This window comes from Lycorma delicatula, chromosome 10 (genome assembly GCF_047948215.1).
Source record: "Lycorma delicatula isolate Av1 chromosome 10, ASM4794821v1, whole genome shotgun sequence".
NCBI classification, from domain to species: domain Eukaryota; kingdom Metazoa; phylum Arthropoda; class Insecta; order Hemiptera; family Fulgoridae; genus Lycorma; species Lycorma delicatula.
In genome coordinates, this window is record NC_134464.1 from 87,223,208 (window position 1) to 87,244,855 (window position 21,648).

At 30.6% G+C, this 21,648-nt stretch overlaps 1 protein-coding gene across 4 annotated transcripts in view; it reads right to left on the reverse strand.

Moving 5' to 3' along the window:
• Positions 1–742: 742 nt before the first annotated feature.
• LOC142331778 (terminal uridylyltransferase Tailor-like) overlaps positions 743–21,648 on the reverse strand; it is an 84,373-nt gene continuing 63,467 nt past the window's right edge. For 3 of the 4 annotated variants that reach the window (XM_075377872.1, XM_075377874.1, XM_075377873.1), the window contains 3 exons: positions 18,655–18,874; positions 11,400–11,599; positions 743–4,384 (listed from right to left, as the gene is read on the reverse strand). In XM_075377872.1, coding sequence (XP_075233987.1) covers positions 4,008–4,384; positions 11,400–11,599; positions 18,655–18,874 — 797 coding nt within the window. In that variant the 3' untranslated portion in view covers positions 743–4,007. The remainder of the gene's footprint in view (positions 4,385–11,399; positions 11,600–18,654; positions 18,875–21,648) is intronic. The other variant, XM_075377871.1, reaches the window with a different exon arrangement.

The window sequence follows — 21,648 nt, forward strand, 5'->3', positions numbered from 1 at the left end:
TTGTTGTGTAATTTCCAGTTTTTTGTTAACAGTAATTTTTTTTTTTAATTTTCCACATCAACAAAATAAAATTTAATACTTTTCTAACAAATATAGTAGTAGTAATGTACTGTTTTTAAATAAAATTACAATTTTTTTAACTTTTCTTAGTTTTATTTAACTTCAGCAGTATTTCAGAATTATATACTTCAGAAGCTTTGTTTAAAAGTTTTACCATGCTTTGTTTTACCAAGCTTTGTTTATTATCCATTTAACAAAGTTACTGTATGTTAAAAATAGAAAACAAGGTTTTTTTTATCCCAATTTATTGGTTTTCACCCCAAATTTCTCAAAAACTATTCCAAATACGGTTCTGGGATCTATTTTATTCAATTTTTTAGGTCAAAGACCGTAAGCAATCGGTAATTCTGCTGCTTAATAAACGTCTTAAAAATGTCAATACGATCTCATTTCACCAAGGTAGCTGAAATCCAAGTGAAATCTTTCACTGGCTGTAACTTGGAAATGAAGCATTTTAGAACATATGTTTATATGTACGTACTTTCCCATTATTTTCATGAGTAATATAGGTTATAAAAATTTTTGGTATTTAATCACATAACAATAAATCTTAATTCATTTCTAACAGAACAAAAATCATGTACTTACATCGAATAACAGAAATACAGTTATTTAAAGATAATTACAAAACTATAAAAATCCTTTGCTTTTAAATGCTAAAAAAAATAGAAAATACAAGGGTTAAATAGCATTATAATTAAAAACAGTTTGCTGGAGGAAAATACTTTAATTAATGTAAAAGTAAAACAAAAATACTTTAAGTAGTGTAAAAGTTACAGTATTATAACTTATCATAACACTAATTATTTCATGAACAAATAATATTTTCTATTGTTATAAAAAATTATGAGAAAAATATATTTTACATTTTTATAAAATTTTAATGCAAATACAACTGAATATAAAAAATAAAAGTATAATTGATAATGACATATATAATGTACCACGTGATTCAAAAAAGAATTCAAAACTACAATACTATAATGTATATACTATAATAAAGACTTCACAGGCATATAATAATTAATTTAGATAACTTACAAATTCGTTTGGAGTCTCATTTCATTGTAAAACACATCAGATTTTGATTCATAATTCATTAGTACCGAATTCAGCCAACAGTTCTGTCATCAATGTTGTTAAAAATGGATGCATTTTGTGATGCATAACATGCTTGTTATGCGTTTTGGTTTCACGATTTGCAGTCAGCAACTGAAGTTCAATGTAATTTTAGAGACAGTACAATAGGGAGCGTCTAAGTAGGCACACAGACCCACCGGGTTGGTCTAGTGGTGAACGCGTCTTCCCAAATCAGCTGATTTGGAAGCCGAGAGTTCCAGCATTCAAGTCCTAGTAAAGCCAGTTATTTTTACATGGATTTGAATGCTAGATCGTGGATACCGGTGTTCTATGGTGGTTGGGTTTTCAATTAACCACACATCTCAGGAATGGTCGAACTGAGAATGTACAAGACTACACTTCATTTACACTCATACATATCATCCTCATTCATCCTCTGAAGTGTTATCTAAACGGTAGTTACCGGAGGCTAAACAGGAAAAAAAATATAAGTAGGCACACAATTTACAATTGACACCAAACCTTCATTTTGACAGGTTGTTCTGTTAAACAAACAAAATCGCCAGGATGCGCATGTGTTCCTTACTGTGGAACAACTTAGAGAAAGCTTTACACGTAGTCTGAAGAAATCAACTCTACAACAATCACATGAGTCTGGCATTCCACAAATGACTGTTTCATGCTCCAAAATTTTCTAATTCCTCAGTTAATGGATGATAACCAAGATGGACGCCATCAGTATCATCAAGAGAGGACACCACCTCACTACCACCTATAAGTCAAGAGATATTCTTGATACTTGATCTCCAGGTTGAAGGTTACGAAGGTCTAATTGCACAGCCACTTTGCTCCCCACATTTAACCCCACTAGATTTTTTCTTGTTGTGTTTATGCACCTTTGTCTGCTGATCTTGTTGAGCTAAGACTTTGAATTAACGCTGAATCTGCAGAGGTAATGCTTGATTTGCTGGCTACAGTCTGAAATGAAATGGACTTCAGGTGGGATGTATGCCGCATTATAAATGGAAATCACATCAAAATCAACGTGAATGTTTGGGTAAACAAACTTATGGTTTTTTTTTTTTTATGAAATAAAACCTCAACCGAATTTGTAAGTTCTTTCAATAAGCTTTTAAAGTTGTTAAGTCCTTTTTGAATCATCCGGTATAAGAAATTACATGCATTACTAAAATAATTATTATGCACATAATACTATAAGAAAGTCTATGTATATGAGGTGTAATAAAAAAAATGAATACTTTAATCTTGTGCGTTGTTTAAGTAAATTGATTTTTTCCCACATGAAGGCAGCATACTGTCACTAGTGTGTACATCAGTATTTTCAGGCATGTCAGATGCGTAGTTCAAATTTAATAGCAGAGTAATTAGGACATACTTTATTATAAATGGCAATTTATTTTCTTTGAAAATGATGGAACAAAAGGTATGTATTAATTAAGGAATAAAGAGCAGTGAAGCTGTTAAAAAAGGCTTTTGGCAACGATATTATGTTAATACCAAGGGTTTATGAATGGTATAAATGATTTCAGTATTAACAAAATAAAGGACACTGCGATCAATAACATTTGAATTGCTACTAGAAAAGTTGCTGAAAAGGTATGAATCTCTTACTGCTCTTTTAAGTGACATTTTCGGCATGAAACAAGTAGCAACAAAACTTGTTTCAAAATTGTTGAATTTTCAAAGAAAGCAACATCATAGAACAATTGTTAGCTGATATCATGGATGACTCAGAATTACCCAAACTTGTCACAAAAGGTGACAAAACGTGGGCGCATGGTTATGATAATGAAACAAAGGTCCAATTATCCCAATGGAAGCTTCCTGAAAACCAAGATTGAAAAAGCATACAGAATTCAATCGATGTTAGGATTCTTTTTTTTTTTTCAATTACAATGGTGTTATCCATTAGAAATTTTTACCACAACATTGTATGGACAACAAATAATATTACTTGGCAGTTTTACACTATTTAAGGAGTTATCTAAGGAAAACTACCACAAATTTTAACAAACAATTATGACAGTTTGCCACATTTCACTTAGTGAAGTGTGAGGATAAGTAATCACATTAATTTGTGATTAACTAAAAATAATGCTGTGCTGTTGCCACAACATTCATATACTCCAGACATAGCACCATGCTTCTTGTTTCCATTGATTAAGAGAACATAAAAAGGACAGTTTGAGACAATAGATGAAATAAAGAGAAAAATCACTAAATGAACTTAGGGCATATTAAAAAGCGTTTTCCACAAATGTTTCAAGGATTGGATGAAACATTGCATAAGTGTTATATTTCTGGGGGACTACTTTAATCGGAACAATATCAATATAAAAGAATAAGTAAATTTGGTTTTGATAAAAATTAAAATTCTCATTATTTTCTGGTCACATCTTATACATAATAAATTATGCTATATATAAGAAATGAAATTTCTGTTCTACAGGACCGCAAATTCGAATAATAAATAATTTATTTTGTCATATAATTATTTAACCTCATATATTCATGTGTTGAAATTTGGTATTTCAACATATTCTCATAAGTTGCAATGTAATGCAATGATGCAGAAGAAGAATAAGAAACTTATGTTTTTACTAGGATTCATAATTTAACATGGTCGTTAATTATTAAAATGGGGCAGGTTCCCTCAGAAGTTCTGAGAATTTTAACTTAAACCCAGTGATACAAACAAAAAAAAATAGATGAAAGAATATCTAATATAGCACAGCACCTAACATTACCAGCTACTACTATGGCTGTAATATTAGTAACTGCCATTTCAACTGGATCTGACACTTTTTTGTTTGGCTTACCATAGTGACAACATGTTAAGTACTCTCTTATAAAATTTGTTGCATTCTTTTACAGAACCACTTAAACTTTGAATAAGATTTTCCAGCTAAGTATACAGTCAAATTACTATTAAGTTCAATAGGATCTTGTAAACAAAATCCTTTAGTTAGTTTAAAGCAATGATTAGATGAACTGGATGTACAAAACTGTATGTAATTTTCATACTGTGCACATGGTAAATTCAATTTTTTAAATTGCAATTTTGTAAAAGATTCTCCAGTCAACGGACAATGAACTGACAATATGTTGTCATCATTTCCATAAAATTCAAAAAAACCTCTTATCAGTTCATCGTTTGTCTTCAACTTAGGATTTGGCTGTAACAAATTTACAGTTGCATCACTGTCAAATCCACATTCCCAACCTGTATAAGAACAGTGAAATTATTATTTACATAAAATGTACTGTGAATGTATATTTATTTTAAACATTAAAAAAGAATAAGTTTTCAAACCAATGAAAAATTGTACTTTCTTTTTTAAATCTACATCTTATTCTTAATCAAAGCTCATTTTGATGATTCTATTGTCTGAAAGTTCCTCTAGAGATCACATTTTAATATTTTTCCCAATAACTTAGATTATAGATTTTTTAAATTAAAAATTACTCATTTTATTACACTGAAAATTTGACAATATTTTCTATTTTTCTTGTAGTTATGCTTGTATAATAATGCATTATTATCTCATTATGATACGTTGCATCAAGCTATTCTGATATAATCCATAAAATATAAACAGATTAAAAGTGAAAATAAAATTATTTAGTTATAAAATCTTAAAACAGAAGCTTAACAGACATATAACCAACAATAATATAAAATAGACGTAAAATAATGAAAGTAAACATTTATTATATATATATATATATAATCTTCTGGAACTAAGTACCCCTTATAGTAATAACCGAAATGGATGGTTACCACCCATTATTTTTCATAAATATTGTGAAAATTATTTACTAAACTACAATAAAAAAAATTGTACATTCCAACATTTTAGTGATCCTAACCTCATGCCAGGTAGTGTTTTTATGCTTACTGTGTTTCAATATTTACTCTTATCAAATTGCATGTTTTTTTTTTGCAAATTACTTTGTAACTACCCATATTTTAAATAAAACTGAAGAATAATAAAATTAACCAATGTACATTTAAAAATATAAAATGAATTAAAACAAAAACACAGCTCTAAAAAATAATATTTTTCAATTCTTTTATAAATTTTGACTTTTAAGATCAATATCAAATTAAGGGATGTAAAGCTGGTTTAGTTTTGAATTACTGGTGCTTATTTAAGTCAAAATTTATAAAGTATTTTTTATTGTTATGTAGTATGTAGTATTAGTTTTTTAAAGTTGAGTTTCTAATTTTCATACACACTGTTCAATTTTAGTGAAAATTTGTGAAAAAGGCTGCAATTGACATATCTTTAATTAAAATCTACACGTGTAAATAAATATTCATTTAATCCAAATCTATACGTAAATGATAATTAAAATACAAAAATAAAAATTTTAAATGATAATTAAAATACAAAAATAAAAATTTGAAATGATAATTAAAATACAAAAATAAAAATTTTAACTTAGCTTATATTTCTGAATGCACAACCTTTGCTGAAAACAAGTCAAAAAACTATCCACCTCTGTTAGCCAACACAAAACTATTTTTTACAAATCCAAACAATCTTCGGCTGATGAGAAAGGCCTTACATTTCTGTTGCCATTTTTCATAAATTAGTGACCAATTTAAATTATCTTACACAATAGTTAAAAATAAAAATAATATTTAAAATAAAAATCACAATATTTAAAATAAAAATCAAAAGATTTTCTTTTACAGAAACAATATTACCGTCAGTATACTTTCAATGATACTTTTTTTTAAAAGATTAAAAAAACCCCTGAATTATCTGCAAACAATTTAATGTGAAACATAAATATATGCTAAAATAATTTTCAATATGCCTTCCAAACTTTTGCTTATTTGTTGTCATTTTATTTATTAGGCATTATAATATATTTAATTAACAATTATTTTGCACTTTTAAATTATTATGGACTCTATTCTCTAATTAGGTATATTTGTGAGGCTGCTCTAATCAAAATTTTATTATGGTCCTCTGATCCTATCCTTCAAATGTTGGTATAATTCCTTTTTTCATCTAGGAGTAAGATACCTAATCATTCCTGATATGATTTATATAACGATTTACAAACTGATTAAAGTTGAAGATTTATTTATACAATAACTAAATATACACATATACGTACATACACTGCCTATAGTAACTAGGTACTATAGGCACACATATAGGTAAAACTGCATAATTAAAAAAAAAATGCCTTTCGGTAAATTTCAGTCATACAAAAAAAAATCATGGACTATCACCTTTTAAATAAAAAATAAACTGTAAAATAATTTATTATACAAATAAACATAAAAAAAAAAATAAATCATGTTAACTAACTCAAGCTTTACCATAATATGAATATACTGAAGAACTAACACATTAAAAGAAGAATTTACGATTTTGTACAATTCAGGGCGATTCTAAATGATACTCAATTTAGTAATTCTATATTTCTTGAACTATACATTGTATCTGATTGACATACGTAGTAGCTGACAGATAGGTCCGAAAGTTTTGAATAACATCGCCAGAGCACATGTACTTGCATAAACAACTGCTAGAGTGCTGGTGCACACCTGATACATATGTATCAGGTGTGAGAAACATGGCTACAGTGCAACAAAAGGTTTTTTGTGTTCTTGAGTACAGCAAATCTCAGTTGGCAACTGCAGTGCAGCATGTGTTTCATCTCCGATTCAACATTGACCCTCCATCCCAATCCCATAGGGAGAAGACACCCCACTCCCTCCGTTTCAAGCCCTAAGGGGCTTCACTGGAGGTTGTCTTTAGACACTCTAACTGATTACACCACACAGTCATTAGCCAGACCTTGGTCGGGATGCTACTGATGTAAATGCCTTGGCAGACATTTGCATCAGTAAATACATATCATATTTAGCCTTCACATAGGCCTAAAACAGACATATTCACTTCCAACCTAACATGAATTCCTCAAACTAACTAACCGAAACCGCAGACCCCATGCCTAGTACAGATTTAACAACACCATTCGTGACTATCAGTGCCTTAGAAAATGAACAAGTTTAAAATTTCAGGGCTACACTCATACCAATCAAAATTGTTTTTATGCATTATAGAAATTCAGACCTACACCCACATTAAGTCGGCCAGTTTAGATCACCTAACAAGGTGAACGCAACCTCATTCCAGTCCACGCAGGAGCCGGGGACAAACCCCCACCTGGACCCATAATGGTGTCTCGCATGGCATTATCAAGTCACAATTAGGACAGCCTCCCCCACCAATGGGAGCCCCAAATCGAATCACAAACAATACCAATATATTGGCAAGATACCAATGCGCCTACCTCCAACCAATTCAATGCCTAAGTCGGAAACCTAGCCACCCAGGATCCTACCACAATCAAGTACCTCAATCAAACTACAATGTAAGGGTGAGAAAAAACCAGCCACTATAGACCATTCCTCGCGAATCATTCAGTTGGTATGGAGATCCAGGAAGGAATGTATTCTCTCAAGTTCTCTAAAAGCTCGTGAACGTTCGACCTCATATCGGGGGCAGATGTAGAGGATATGGTCCACTGTATCATCAGTCCCGCAATCCGGGCATTGACTCGAATCTAATATACGAAACCTGGTCAAACTCGCTCGAAAGGCACCATGAACAGAGAGATACTGCGTGATATACCGATTGGGAGAGATCCATTTAATCACACCTAAATTAGACACTATAGGAAATATACCAACCAAGGCCCTGGTCTTCAATCTCCTGCTTTCATTCTGATGGTTATTTACCTTTGAAATGTAGGGTTCCTTACCCTCATTAGCCAAGATATCTATTGGTTTGACTCGGCTATAACACAGACTGACTCCTGCGAGACTGTTCTGTAACCGCCTATAACAACCGGCAAGAGGTCGTTGGGCCCGCAGCAAAATGTCCATGCAATACCTAAAAGCCATGCGGTGAGCCCAGACAAGGGCAGCATACAGCGTAATAGCTTTGCTGACACCTTTGTAAAGAATATGCATGGTACAGTAATTTAACCCCCAATCGTGATGAATAACTACGGATTCCAGAAAAGGCATTAGCAGCCTTTTTGCTACATACTGTAGATGTTCTTTGAACTGAAAATTCTCATCAAGGATAACACCCAGGTAGGAGGACTGACCCTCCAATAAGGAAGAGCACATGTTGGTTTCACACCTAAGACAGAGTGCCTTTACAGAGACAGGGTGTCTCTGTAAAGGCAAGAGCATGGGCCAACTACGTATGGTAGAGGAGAAGGTGAGACAAATCAAAGAAAGTTTTGTATGAAGCCCAAAAATGTTAACCCATTGAGTAAGAGCAGAGAACTTTTTCCTTCAGGACCAGAGGATGAGATGAATGACAGTTTTTGGAGCATGTGAAAATGCCATGCCTGACCGGAATTCAAACCTGGGACCTCCAGATGAATGGCCGAGATGCTACCACTTGTGTGAGAGAGCAGAGAACTTGGAATACCTCAACCAACTGTCTGGCATGTTTTGAGACGTTGTTTTCAAGCCATACTGCCTACAAGTTTTATAGGCTCTTTGCGGAGGTAACAAATCAAAACATGTTGAATTTTGTGATCAAATGCTTGCAAACATGGAAGATGATAATGTTCTTCCACATTTAATTTTTTTTAGTGATGAAGCATGTCTCAACTCAGTAGAAAAGTAGATAGAAACAATGTTCACAAATCAGGTCTACAAAATCTCCATGACACACTGCAACAAGAGAGAGTTTCCCAAGGTTAATGTGTTTTGTTTGTACCTTATTGCAAAGGTTTATGGACCATTCTTTTTTTTTGGAACATACAATTACCGGGATAATGTACCAGGACATACTGGAAAATTGGTTTTTCCCTCATTAAATGAAAATTCACAAACTTCATTTTTCAACAAGTTGGAGCTTCACCCCATTAGCATCTAGATGTTCAAAGCTTTCTTTTCTTTTCTGCTTAGCCTCCAGAACCACCATCAGGATCACTTCAAAGGATGAATGGGGATGGTATGAGTGTAAATGAAGTGTAGTCTTGTACAATCTCAGGTCGACTATTTCTGAGATGTGTGGTTAATTGAAATCCAACCACCAAAGAACACTGGTATCAACGATCTAATATTCAAATCTGTATAAAAGTAACTGCCTTTATTAGGATTTGAACCTTAGAACTCTCGACTTCGAAATCAGTTGATTTGCAAAGAGGCGTTTACCACTTGACTAACCCAGCAGGTTAGATATTCGAAGCAATCTGAATAAATCTCTACGTCAACAATGAATAGGATGCATTGGGAATTAAGACCTGACTCTTCAGTTCTGGCCTTCAGGTTCATGTGGTCTCACACCATGTGACTTTTTCTTGTGAAGTTTGTAAAAGATGCAGTTTACATATCACCTACACCAATAAATCTGGTCAACCTGTGAAACTGTATCACAGTTGCGGTGAACTCAGTAACACAAGATGTGCTTACTTGCGTGTGGGACAAACTCAGCTACTGTTTAGATGTGTGCTGTGCAGCTGGAGGGGGGCATTATTGAACATTACGAATTGTGTGTGTAAACTTTACTGTGAGTATTATTCAGATGTAACTTACTTCACATTTATCATCAATTCTTAATTTGGAATGAAGAGTTATGAAATCGAATATCATTTTGAATTACTCTGTATTTTTTCCATTTTCATGATTATATTTTTGAGAAGTGAATTTTTTATTGAAATTTATTTTTGTTTCTATTTTCAATTAAATTAATTACTACTGTAGACAATTATCTCTATGGTTTTAATGTTATTACATATTAATTACAAGTTATTAATAATTCAATGTAATATCTTTAACAGTAGGTATTAAAAACGAAGAACACACAACAATATGAACAGAATAAATTAGTAATAATAGCAATAAGGACAAGAAAAATAAGATTAAACTATTAACAACAACGATGAGAAAACCAATAGAAATAAATATCTATAATTTTAGCAAAATTGCACTATACAGAAAGGAATGAATGCAGTTAATCCTTGTAGCATTTGTTATACAGTAACTACAATGAAATAATAGATCAGTAACTATAAATAATGCTTTTACAGAAAGTAGAAAAATTGACAAAGTACTTGCTAATGTGTCATGTAATGTTTTTTTAAGATCTCAATAATGCTATTTGGTTCTCTTTCAATAGAGTTAGAATTAACCCTGCTTCTATTGGCTTTTAAGATAGTTTGTTACATTGAAGATGGTTTAATGTCAAAACTGATGACACAAAATTCTCGTGTAGTTTATAAAATCCCATTATAATAAATCTATACACTTCCAGAATTTTATTTTCAATCATTGCTGACATACTAGGCCTAATATGTTTTGGAGTACACCTTTTTAGAAGATGAAGAAAAAAGAAGCATCTAGACTAATTATGAGTTTGCTCAGATGATTACCAATGAACTTCTGTTAAAAGAAAACAATGAACAAACTTTACATATTTCAATTTCTTTCATAAACTATGATTCAATTTCTTTCTTGGTCAAAAGTGATTATATAACAAGATAAGTTTTCTATTTTTTCAGTTCAATCTAACTCCTATAAAATGCTGTGAACCTTTACAGGACAGATAATTCTTTAAAGTTGTTTAATAAAAAATTATTATCAACATAAATATAAGAAGTAAATAATATTCTTTAAATATTAGCAATGTTACACTTTTACAAGAAACAATCTTTTGAATTACTAATTTTTCAGCTAATTTTTATATTTCTAATTATTGTTTTTCTATGTGTAAGTACCCTCAAACATACAAATTCATCTAAATTTTTAACCTTGGTTAACTTAAACATTTGTAGGGCTTTCCCAGTAAATACAATATTTCTGTGTGATCATATTATGAAACTGTAAAAAAAATTAATAGAGCAAATTTTACTAACCAACTGGAAAATTGCATTCTGAAACTGATTTTTTTTATAAGCTACAAAGGCTAGAATAATAACAATATTATTACAGATCGGCATCTCCTGCAACCTTTAATTATCTTAAATTAGAAATAATAAAATTCACCTTTACACTGAATGAATTAAAATAAATTATTTCACAATAACATCTTTTTATTGTGAAGAGGAATGATTACACATTCATTGACATTAAAAAAATGTTTCCATAATTCTAAGAAATGTTTAGGTAATCAATATAGTGATTTAACTATAAATGGGGAAAACTGTAATCTTTAAGATTATGTAACAAAAACATACTTCCTTACCTGAAACTGATTTTTTTTGTTTTGCAACATTATTTTTTAAAGCACTAACAGGTTTAAGCAATGAGACTTTAATTAAATAATATAGAACAATCCAAGTCAATGAATAATTTGATATATCTTCTGGAAGATGAGTATATTTAGCCCATTCTTTTATAATTAATATCAGCCGTTTAACCCTATCATCAGAATTGACATATAACCTAAAAAAAAATATTTTTAATTAAAAATAAATTTAAATGCAATAAAACCAAGAATTATAATTATATTATAAAAAACCTGAAATATGTATGTTAGAGTTTGAAATGACTCTCCACTTGAAAAAAAATTCAGTTATACCTTTTTTAACCATACAGTTAATGTATCATTTAGTAATAATATGGAGCACAAAACCATACACAACAAAATATTATATATAACAAACATATAGCAAAATTCCTAGTATATTAAATTGAACTTGTAAAAAGTTAAAATTACTTTAACGTAAAACCATTGCCTGATCTTTCATTAAGGGTCCTGGGTTTAAATTCCGGTCAGGCATTGCACTTTTCATATCATACAAATTTCGATTTTCATATTCCAATGTAAAAGCTTCTTTGTAAGCTTCTGTGATAAATTATTCATCAGTAAAAAAAAAAAATTGTAATCTAAAAGCATTAAACTACAGGTTACAAAGTCTGTACTTTTACTGCTATAGCCTTTTAAATGGAAAAGGGTTTTGTCACTTACATTTAATGCCAAGTTTTTTTAAAAGAATCCTAGAAGCCAATATTTGGAAATATTTATCTTGTACTTAGTCATTTGATACATAGTCATTAATCTCCTAGCTTCCCAGTACAATTGCCCATCATATATATTCTAATAACTTGTCTATTTCATATAGCTTCATATAAGGTCCCAATCCATAACAGTTCTTTGCTTATATACTATACACTTTGGACAATTATAGATAACAATGCAGAAATATGAACTGTTAACTATACCCTGACTGTGTAGTATGTATTCACAAAGTATTATGTAACTAAAAAGATTACTAATAAATCAACAACCCATAACCAAAATCATAATTTAACAAAAGACATAAAACTGTTTCACATACAATAATAAATACTAGACTCAACAAAGTCTGAACCTATTCGCAGACTAATAGACCATATATTTCAGCTTCCTGAATGAAATATATTTCCAACAATTTAACCTTTAGTCCTCGACTGTCTGTGAGCTCCGCACTGCCACAGTGCAGTTTACTCGAATGTCAGATGACACCTGTGTACATATTTAAAATATAACTCGACTGCAAAGCTTTCACTAAAACACCAATTTATGCTGCATTCTTTTGGATATCTTTTGAACTAATTCAAAAACCACATTGCGTGTTAGTATGGTGATGAAATTGCTATTTCTTAGGCTATGTGCGTCCATTTCAAAACCTAAACATATGTTCTGCTTTTATTTACGTTTTCATGATGGCTTGTTGTTTGCGTGTTCTATTATTATTATTATTATTATGATATTATTTTTAATGCGGTTTTTGATAGTGACAGTTTTAGTTCACCTTTATGGAAAAATGAAAATATTCACAATGAATTAGACAAAATTGTGAGTTAGGTAGGGGAAGGAGGTGATGGTGATGGATTGAGTGTTTAAGATGAAAGGAATGTGTACTCCGATGATTTTCCCTGTTTCTCTAAATATTTGTTTACTCTGGTTCAAGAAACGTGAAATAATAATTATAGTGATTGATTTCGGTTTTTTCAATTGTTTTTTCTGACAATTTACTACATGAAATGGTCACAGACAGTAAAGATATGCTGTTATAAAAATTCCTATTATAACACCACTTCTAGAACGATCTACCTAGAGAACTTGGAAAGATGTACGCTACTTGAATTTAAGCTTTTCTTGGAGTAATTTTAAACATGGGTATGCATCCTAGGTCTTACTTGCAAGATTATTTTTCTGAAGAATGGTTAGGTTATCAGCTATTCTTCAAAGATGTATTAAGTAGAGCTAGGCTCTTCCAAATCTTCTGAAACTTATTCAACCTCTACAAGTTCAGGCTGTAACCAGAGGGCAAAAGATTAAAAATGTTGTTGAGTATTTAAATGAAAAATTTAGAAAATACTATGTTCCTGGTGAAGCAATCAATATTGATGAATCAATAGTTTGCTTCAAAGGTCAGTTCATCTCTAAGATGTATAATCCAAAAAAGCTCACAAAACGGGGCATACAAGTATATGTTTTAGCTAATCAACCACCGGTTATATAAGTGTCTTTGAACCACAGAAGTACCGGTTTGAAGTGTCTTCTCAAACCACAGATTCTTTGATCAGACTAGAACAACCCAAATTGTTTTACACTTTGTAGTAAGTTACTAGACAGTACAAATGCTCAAGGTTTCCAATTTAAACTGACAAATTTTATTCAAGTTACAACCTTAGTTTAGATTATTAAATTTCAGACTTCCACGCAACAGGAACCATAACATTAAACAGAAAAGGACTCCCAAAAGATCTTAAAAAAAAATAACTGAAAAAAGGGGAATCAAAAGTAAATAAAGACAGATATACTACGATGTTAGTATAGAAAGACAATAATAATGTTGCCAAGATTAGTACTTATTATGACAATAGTAATTAGACTTTTCAAAGGAAAATGAAAGGTGGTATGACAAAACAAATTATAAAACCAGTAGTTATAAATAAGTATAATGAATTTATGGGAGAAGTTGATCTGGCCAATCAGTACAATGGTGCTGTTTTATTAGGTGTTTAGCAAAGTGGTGGAGAAAACTGTTCTTTTAGTTATTGGATGTTACAGTTGTATATAGTTATGTTTTATAAAACAATAAACGAAGAGAGATTGGAAACAGCCTGTCAAACAAAAATGATTTTGCCAAACAATTGTCAAGAAACTAGTGGAAGATGTCCGGAATACTCAAAGTCAGAAAAGTGGGTGGCCATTATCTACAGATAAAAAAGAAAAACTAAATGGAAGCCTCATTTTATATATTCAAATCCCCAGAGTAATTCTAAAGACTGTGCTGTTTGTAATAACAGAAAAGTTAAACAAGGAAGAAAGGAAACAATTTTATTCTGTAACATGAGGAAGCATAAGCCTGACATTCATTTTAGGAAATTTTTTGTAAAATATCATACTCTAAAAAATATAAATAAAGTAAGAATTACTTAAAAATACCAGTTATATATAAAAATAGTTCATAAATCAGTATTAAAAAAAGATTAATATTGAGATATCTAGTAGATGAGAGTTAGAAATTATATATGAGTAGAAAGGTAGAAGGTATAAAAAATTTGAGGGCGAGGGCTAAAGGTTAAAAACACTCGCATATTATGCAATGAGAAAGAGATTGATGAAATATTGTACTGGCTAATCTATATTGATTTTGTACTCCTATACAAAGTTATACATTCCTTAGAATTGCCAAAAAATTATATCCCAAGTTACATTTCACTATATAATATGAACACATCAAATCTCTTAACTTTCTTTTCTTTATTGTAACCGAAACAGATAACAAACACACTTAATATACAGACTCTATACAATTGAAAGACATACTCAACACAATTAATAACCAAAACAAAATAAAGATGCAGCTTCCTGATGCACGTTACATTGTCCTTGTCAGTCAACAACATTGATGAACTTAATACAATAAATCATCTGACAAGGTTAATGTCTACTCATTCATGCTTAAAAATAACCTGCTACATAGAATATACAGCAAAACAAAAACCACACAGACAGAAAATCCATAACATGAACATACATCAATCAATAATCATGTAAAATTCCCAACATCTTAATGAAAGAAGATTATTGTGTGCTTTTAAAATTACAAACAAAATACACAAGATCAAATAACAAACTAACAATCAGATTTTCAGAAAACCTACTTGTATACAACTAAATAATATGTCATACAGAAAGAATGCATGACATAAATATAAAGACACATTACACAGAATCAATTTTTGCAAATCACATCAGAGAAATAAGACATGAAGTATAACATGAAAATTTTATACATTAAAACTAAGATTTTATCAAAAGTGAACAACATGAAATTTACAGACATGTTAAATTCATGAGAAATAACGTGTTGAAGAACACAACATAAATAAAGCGTATTATGGAAATACATACTAAACAGGTCTCCTGACCACTTTAAGACAGATGTAATTAATAACAGGTCTATACTGGTAACACCAAAACGTTCTGGATAATTATTTCTAAAAAGATCTTTTGGAAGAACAATATTATTTGAATCATTTGAAGTGAATCAACATTAATCACTTTTAATATAATCATTTTTAATTCAAAACATAAGTTCACACAGTACAAGACAGCACTGTGATCTAATCCAATATCATGAACTATCTTATTCTTGAATATTTTATACATATACATATATATATATATATAATATAATTTATTTTATTAGAACAACCGAAGTACAGAATAAATAAAGTAGGATGACTTATCTTATTCCACTGTATATGCAGGAGCGCTTCAGCGATTTACTTGCATCATCAGCTACATTACATATTGATACATTCATCACAAATTACAATACAAACTTCATAAAATATTATAACTTATCATTTATTCTATTTAAAATTTAAAACCTTTAATCTTTTTATTTTAAGAATCTAAACTTTTATTCAATTAAATTAAAAATGAAATATGAAAAATTAATTAAAATTAACATTAAAAATTAAATTGTAAAAATTTTTATGTACGTAAAATATGACGTCAAGGCATAAAATCACATTAAAATTAAAAATCAAAACTCAAAAATAAAAATAAAAATAAAAATAAAATAAGTAAAGCAATTATGCATGTTGTCCATTTAACTGAACTTATTTTACTGAACTGATTGAAATATATTACATTATACATCACTATCAAAATAGATGGTGGTGCCCCATCTACTGCAGCTTTCAAAATACTTGTCATCCTCATATTTTTTTTGTTTTTACAGTTTAACCTCTGGGTCCATTGTTAGGTATTGCTTCAGAGGATGAGATGAATGATTTGTAGCATGTGTGAAAATGCCATGCCTGACTGGAATTCAAACCTGGGACCTCCAGATGAAAGGCTGAGACGCTACCACTTGCGCCATGGAGGCCGGCATCTTCATATTCTGTCTGAAGGTTGATCATATTAAATTTATTTTTATGTTTTTATATATACATCTTATATGATTATACATATAATTATACTATACATATAAATCTTTCTGAAATGTCTAATCCATTACTATTTGTATTCATATTATATTTTATAATTTCCAGTATTTTTAAATTTGTCCTAATATCAGATATTGTATGTTTATTCTTAATCAGATATATTAGAGAAACCCAGTTTACCTTTTTTATATTTTCTAATATGTTCCAAGAATCTAGCCTTTAAGGATCTAATGGTCTTTCCTATATAAATATGGTCAGAATCATTACATACAATTTTATAAATACCACTCAAATTATATAAATCAGATGAATAATTTTGTTTATTACTTATTAAGTGGTTATTTGTCTGGTATGGTACGGTACGGTATTATCATAAACCTTTGTAATATGTTCATCTATTTTATCAGTACATACATATTTTAAATATATGTCAACTTTTTGTGTGCTGTTTAATGTTATTAAATGTGTATTATTTTTAATTTTTGACATTTGTTTATTATATATATTATCTATTAAAGAATTATCATAACCATTACATATGGCAATTTGTTTTTTAATACCCATTTCTTTGTTTAGTTTATTTTTATTTCCATTATACTTTGTATAATTAATTGCTCAATTTATCATGTTTGTGCTAATTTTGTGTGACCACGGGTGATTTGAAGATTTGTGTATAGTGGTTTTGTTAGATGTGGGTTTCCTATATACTGAATTTACAAACTGACTATTTTTATTATTAATATATATATATATATATATATATATATATTTTATTTTATTTTTTTAAATTAATCTGCAGTCGGGCAACAAAAAAAAAAACCCGGTTTCCAATGCAAAATAGTGTATGTGCAGTGGACATGTTCTTTGAAGAGGTACCAGACAAGCTGTTTTCACAGTACAAGTGCTTGAATTTGGACAGGGACTGTGTTGAGAAGTAATATAAATATGTATGTTTATATATAGAAATTCTTTCCAAGTTTGATTTTCATTATTCAATCAGAGATTAATTTATAAACAGTCCCTGCGCGTGCGCGCGCACACACACATCCAGGAGACTGGCCATTTTGACTAATGCTAATCCAGCTGAGGTTAAGAATGCGATGCAGCATTTGCCTTCAAAAGGCTTGAGGAGGCTACCAGCACACTCTTAGATTTCATAATGGAAGTGCTCAGAGAGTGATGAGGCGGTTACACTGTTATGCAATCATGTTCGCAGTATTCAGGAATTGAAGGAACCAGGTAAAGAAAAGCGTGTAGTGTACTGTACACGGTTTCGGTCATTTGTTGACTATCATGGAATTGCAGAGCATGACTGTGTTTTCTTCACTGATGAGGTGTGGTTTCACCTTAGTGGCTACATGAACAATCAAAACACCAGAATTTGGCTAACTGAAAATCTACAGTGCTACATGAAAACCCCTTACACTCTCAGAAAATGGGAGTGCAGTGTGCCATATCATGTTGTAAAATAGTGGGCCCCATTTTCTTTGAAACTAGAGTGAACAGTGTTATGTACCAAGATAGCATTACACAGTTTATTGTGCTTCTTGAGTTCCAGCAGGACAGTGCCACAAGTCACACATGTAATGAAATCATGCATTTCTTGAACAGGTATCTTTGCAAGCATATCATCATCCGTAAAGGATTATGGACCCCATTTTCACACCTACTTGACATCCCTAGATTTCTTACTGTGAAGTTATCTTAAAGCAAAGGTGTATTAAAACAGGCCTCACACACTGCAGGAACTAAAGATGAACACAAAAACGAGATCAACATCAGTATACATGTGCTTCACAAAGTGGCCTCAAATAATCTAAAAAGAGTTCATACATGCATTACTGAACGGGGCAGCCATTTTGAGCATGTTGTGAAAATAAATAAATTTTTAAATATTATTACTTAATGTCTTATCTTTATTATTACTATGATGTGCACAACTTTTGGATCTTTCTGTATTTTTGAGTATTGTAAATAAAACATGTTTTAGGTTGTACTTTGACCAATCCTAATAACTAATTTAAAAGATTAAAAGACATTACCCTATTAGTTTGCTTTTTTCAACAACCAGTCCATTACCACAAAAAATTTTACACTTCATCTGTGTAAGCCAATGTATCGCCTCAATAGTACTACCATTAATTTTAATATTTTTAAATACTAGATGTTGTCCATGATTTAGTTTCTTTAATTCCACTTCAACTTCTTTTAGCTGGTTACATAATTCACTTTCATCCCATTCATTTTTAAAATAACTGTCACCTATAAATCAAAATTACACATTTAAAATAAATATAAAATACATTTAAAGTTAAATTTAAAAAAAATTAAATTCTATAATATAAAACACCTAGCACAGAATACAGAGGTAAGACATTTAACTTTACCATGAAAGTATTTTCACGGGATCCTGCATCCTTAGTCATTCCGGAAAAGCACTTTTGTGATAAAATTAAGGTAAGATATGTCTTAACTCAATATTCTGTAATCGGTGGTTTATTTTAATAAAATTTAAAACATAATTCAACAGTAAAAGAGGAATAATACAAGAGTAACAATATGAATCTTAAAAACATTAATTTCAGTAAAATAATAAATATATATATTTTTTATTTATTCATTTTTAAAATAACTACTTCACTTGTACATTAAATTACATATCTTGATTGCAAGTATATATAAGATATGCAATTTTAAATTTACAGGTGACAATTGTTATTTATAAAAATAAAATGAATTAAAATAAATAAATAAAATTTTATTTTGTTTAACTGTATAATTTTTAATTGCAATTAGTAGATATTTCTAAATCATTTTGTATATTTTTATACATTAATTGCATACAAAATATAATATGTTTGTTTATCTTCATCACTAGCTGACTCTTCTGTTTATTGTCATCAGATTAGGGGCTTGATCCATTTTCTCCACACTTTTACATTTCATTTACAAGAACTTCATTATTCAATCTAGAACTTGAACCTTCACAACTTCTTTTCTGTTCAACCTCTGGAACCACTGTAAGGTTCTTCAGGGGATGAATGAGGAAGATTGGTATGAATGCAAATGAAGTATAGTCTTGTATAGTCTCAAATCGACCATTCCTGAGATGTGTAGTTAATTGAAACCCAACCAACAAAGAACACCAGTATTCACAATCTAGTATTCAAATCTGTATAAAAGTAAATGCCTTTATTAGGATTTGAATTTAGAACATAAAATCAGCTGATTTGCGATGACAAGTTCACCACTAGACCAACCCGGTTTACAACCATCAACTGCCTGATTTCATATTTTCATTCACCCTGTTGTTAAGAGCGTTATCAAATTTACTTAAAATATTTTAATATCATAACAATTAAATAATGACTCAAAGTTATTGTTTGTGATTAAGTAAACAATTTGTCAATTTTGTAAGAATATATAGTTTATTTATTAATTTAGTTGCAATTTAACTCAAGATATAAAAACAAAAATATAAATAATAGCTATGAGGTGTATTCAAAAAGTAAGTATTACAGTTTTGTTATTAAAAAATACATATAACTTTCAATAAAACAATTTTATACCTTACAATCAGTTTTTTCATTCCTTCCTCAAATGGAGCCCCAGTTAATATAACCACTGTTGTCCCACATTCTTCACGTCAACACTGTCATAGCGCTGATCAGAGCTATGCGATGTCAGGTTAGGAGTACAAGACGGGTAGGTACTTCAACTGCTCCCAACCAGTTTGTTAAATCAAACTTTGAGCTTCATCAGCAACATGCGAATGAGCATTATCGTGAAGCAACAAAAATCCCTTGATTAAGCATTCCTCTCCTCTTGTTTTGGACTGTATGGTGCAGTTTTTTGAGTACATTAAATTAAAGCAAAATATTTAGTCTCATCTCCTGACAAGAAGTAGACCAACAAAGCCCCTTTCTTATCCTAGAAGACAGTGTACATTTTTGAAGCTGAAATAATAGTTTTGAACTTTTGTTTTTTTAGAGATATTACATGTTACCATTCCATAAACTATAGTTAGGATTCTGCAGCATGCAGCAATGCAGAGACTCAAGTCTCATCAACAGTCACTATCTGGCTCAAAATGTTATCATCAGCATTTTTGTTACTGTGTTAAGAAAGGCTGAGCGGTCTAATCGCTTGGTTTTGTGAACCTCCATTAACATTTTTGGCATCTAATGAGAGAAGTTTGTAATGGCCAAGGTTTTATGTCACAATTTCAAATAAAATTGTTTGTAAAATTTCAGGAAATTCAATACATAACAAATAAATTGTAAACTGCTTATTCTCTTTCATCCACTCACATAACCAAATTTTTATTCACAACGGAAGGGCACCCACTCCTTTGCTCATCATGCACATTACTGTGTTCCTCATCAAACTGCCTTTCACTTTTTAACATTCCATCACTCATAGCTTTTTCACCACAAACTTCACTAATTTCTCAAAAAATATTGGCTGGTGTGATATTTCTCATATACAAATATTGGGTAGCTGTCCTAATTTCATAATCAACAGGATTATTGATAGGCTTGAAATTTTAAATGATGTTTAATCAACTGTAAACAAACTTTGATGTACTTGTAATGGTATCTTTAAAAAGCCAACAAATAAGAGAATGTGGCAAGCATGCTCAGAGCTGCAATGGTGTTAGTAGGAAGCAGTACTACTTTTCTGGAAACACCTCGTATTTTATATTAAGTACAAAGTTCAATTCCTACTTAACATTTTTTTCACAAATCATTTCATTTATGCCGTATTATGTTAAGCTCCTAAGAATTACTGAAGAGAATTAAAAGACATCAAAAGAATAATATTTACTGTCAAGTTTGTAATTATGTAATACATTACAACCAAAGTAACTGATTTCAGAGTGTTAACGCTTATGATCCTGACCCCCGAAGGGCAAGACACCACCTTGTGATGATCCTGGTTGTCACACCACCCCCTCCATTCCTACTCCCAATGGGCTTCACCGGAGGTCATCTTTTAGACCCTTCTAAACTTGATAACATTAGTTTGGCCTTTGT